This window comes from Sinocyclocheilus grahami, unplaced genomic scaffold, assembly GCF_001515645.1.
Source record: "Sinocyclocheilus grahami isolate Dianchi unplaced genomic scaffold, SAMN03320097.WGS_v1.1 scaffold3327.1, whole genome shotgun sequence".
In the NCBI taxonomy this organism is placed as follows: Eukaryota; Metazoa; Chordata; class Actinopteri; order Cypriniformes; family Cyprinidae; genus Sinocyclocheilus; species Sinocyclocheilus grahami.
In genome coordinates this window covers 5,764-7,801 of record NW_015508469.1, presented here as the reverse complement: position 1 = coordinate 7,801, position 2,038 = coordinate 5,764, and the positions used below count along the sequence as shown (strand labels likewise).

Here is a 2,038-nt window from a genome sequence, read left to right as displayed (position 1 = left end):
ATATCTCAATATAAAAAAAAAATTATGAATAAAAATACTAAAATAGTACCCTGTTTTACACTATTTTTTCCCCCAGTGTAGCATTTAGAGCTATAGGAGGAATTTTCAATTGAGGTTTATAGAAATTTATTGCAAGTATTTGAATAAGTCAGAACAGGCTGTAGGTCTGAGCCGAGTTCATTGGATGTAACTTCTCTTATTGCTTTCGTACTACATTTAGAAAGTGTGATTAGGAATAAAATCTAAATTTTGTACAGTAGTATTATACCTTTGTCAGACCAAAATAATTAGCAAAATATTGACAAGTAGTAATGTGAAAATCCAGAAGTAATAGCTCTGTTTTAGAGCAGGACGGTTACAGTCATTGACACTCCGACCTGTGATTAAAGTAATGGCTATTACAGTCACAATGGTAATGTGAGTGGTCAACTGTTGACACTTGATATGCAGTGGAGTGTAGGGTTAACCGACACATTGAAGTTTCCATAGCTTCTCTGTACATACTACTATAGAGTAGGTTACAAAAAAATGTGTCACTTAAAAATCCCTCTTTTCCTTAAGACCAGAAATATGTAGTTCTCTCATTCATTTTTAAGGTTAATTCCTGTAATTCCTGATGATTAGAGTTTTTTCTGCATCGAAAACAAAATCATAAGGGTTTATGTGTTATTTTTCAGCATAAGGATTTATCTGTTATTTGTTTGTTGGTATCCTCCATAGTCAAGCTCTCTTTTAAATGTGTAAAGTTCTTTATTTATATGTTCTTATCTAGAGCTTGTTCATTATATTTGGCACTTCAGTGACAGTAGATTCACCATGTGACACTGCACAGTGTTTTCCCAGGAGTCTTTGACACCATGTTTGCTCCCTTGTTTCAGTGTCAGCCATGGCAGCAGGTGTCAGTTTGTTGAGTGACCTGCCCTACTCCACCGGCAGTTCAGCTAACAGCAGAGAGTCCAGCACTGGCATGGAGCCAGGTAATAAACTGCTATTTCTGTAACTATGGCTGGAGAATATTTTAAATGAGTAATGCACAGTCTATAATTGAAAATACTTAAGGTGAGATTCTGATATGCATGGACCGAATGCATAGAAATAGTTAACAACAGGTGTGTTTATGTAAAATTACTGGAGCCCTAGATATTAGTTATACAAGTAAAATTTGATTTATGTTATAGTGTCATTTCTAAATCCCAATTCAGATTTTTACTGGTTTACTGGGAAACAAACAAAAAAGAAAGATCACGAGGAAAATATTTGCATTGTAATTAACTACAATAGCATTTTAAATTTGAAAGATTTTGTAAAATTCTATTTATTATATATTGATATTTTAAAGAGGAAACATTAGAACACTAGAGCTTGTTTAGACTATTATATTATAATAGTAATATACTATTATATTATTGTAAAGACATTTATAATGTAATAAGAAATGTTTCTTGAGCACCGAATCAGCATTAGAATGATTTCTGAAGGATCACGTGACACTGAAAACTGAAGTAATTTCTTCTGAAAATTCAGCTTTGGCATCAGAGGAATAAATGAAAATGTATTTTAAAATGTAATAATATTTTTTACAACATTACTGTTTTTACTGTTTTTACTGTATTTTCTAAATTAAATTAATGCAGCCTTGGTGAGCATATTTATTTCAAAACACACACACATACATACATACATATATATATATATATATATATATATATAATTTTTTTTTGTTGCATACTTTCATCTTTCCCTTAAGGGTAATAATGGGTTATAATATGACCACATTAACTTATCTAGACTTGTGCAGACATTTCAAAATCTTTTGTAATCTTTTTTCCAAATCAATATGAAATGACTCATTCCATATCAATTAGCCCCACTAAGTACAGAGATAATGTATCTCCTTTTAATTACCTCTGAATTCAAGTAGGCTAGGTGAGAAGGGACACTCTAATAGCCATGGTAACAAAAACTTTCCTAAGCCTCTTCAGATGTTGATTCGATTAACGTATGAGGAAACCACTTTTCTTTTATGTAGTATTCAGTT

At 31.6% G+C, this 2,038-nt stretch overlaps 1 protein-coding gene across 1 annotated transcript in view; it reads left to right on the top strand.

Annotated features, from left to right (window-relative positions):
* The first annotated feature begins 882 nt into the window (after window positions 1–882).
* The window catches only part of LOC107576197 (protein tyrosine phosphatase domain-containing protein 1-like), a 6,768-nt gene continuing 5,612 nt past the window's right edge, over window positions 883–2,038 (top strand). Inside the window, exon 1 of the mRNA XM_016262430.1 lies at window positions 883–977. Coding sequence (XP_016117916.1) covers window positions 887–977 — 91 coding nt within the window. The 5' untranslated portion in view covers window positions 883–886. The remainder of the gene's footprint in view (window positions 978–2,038) is intronic.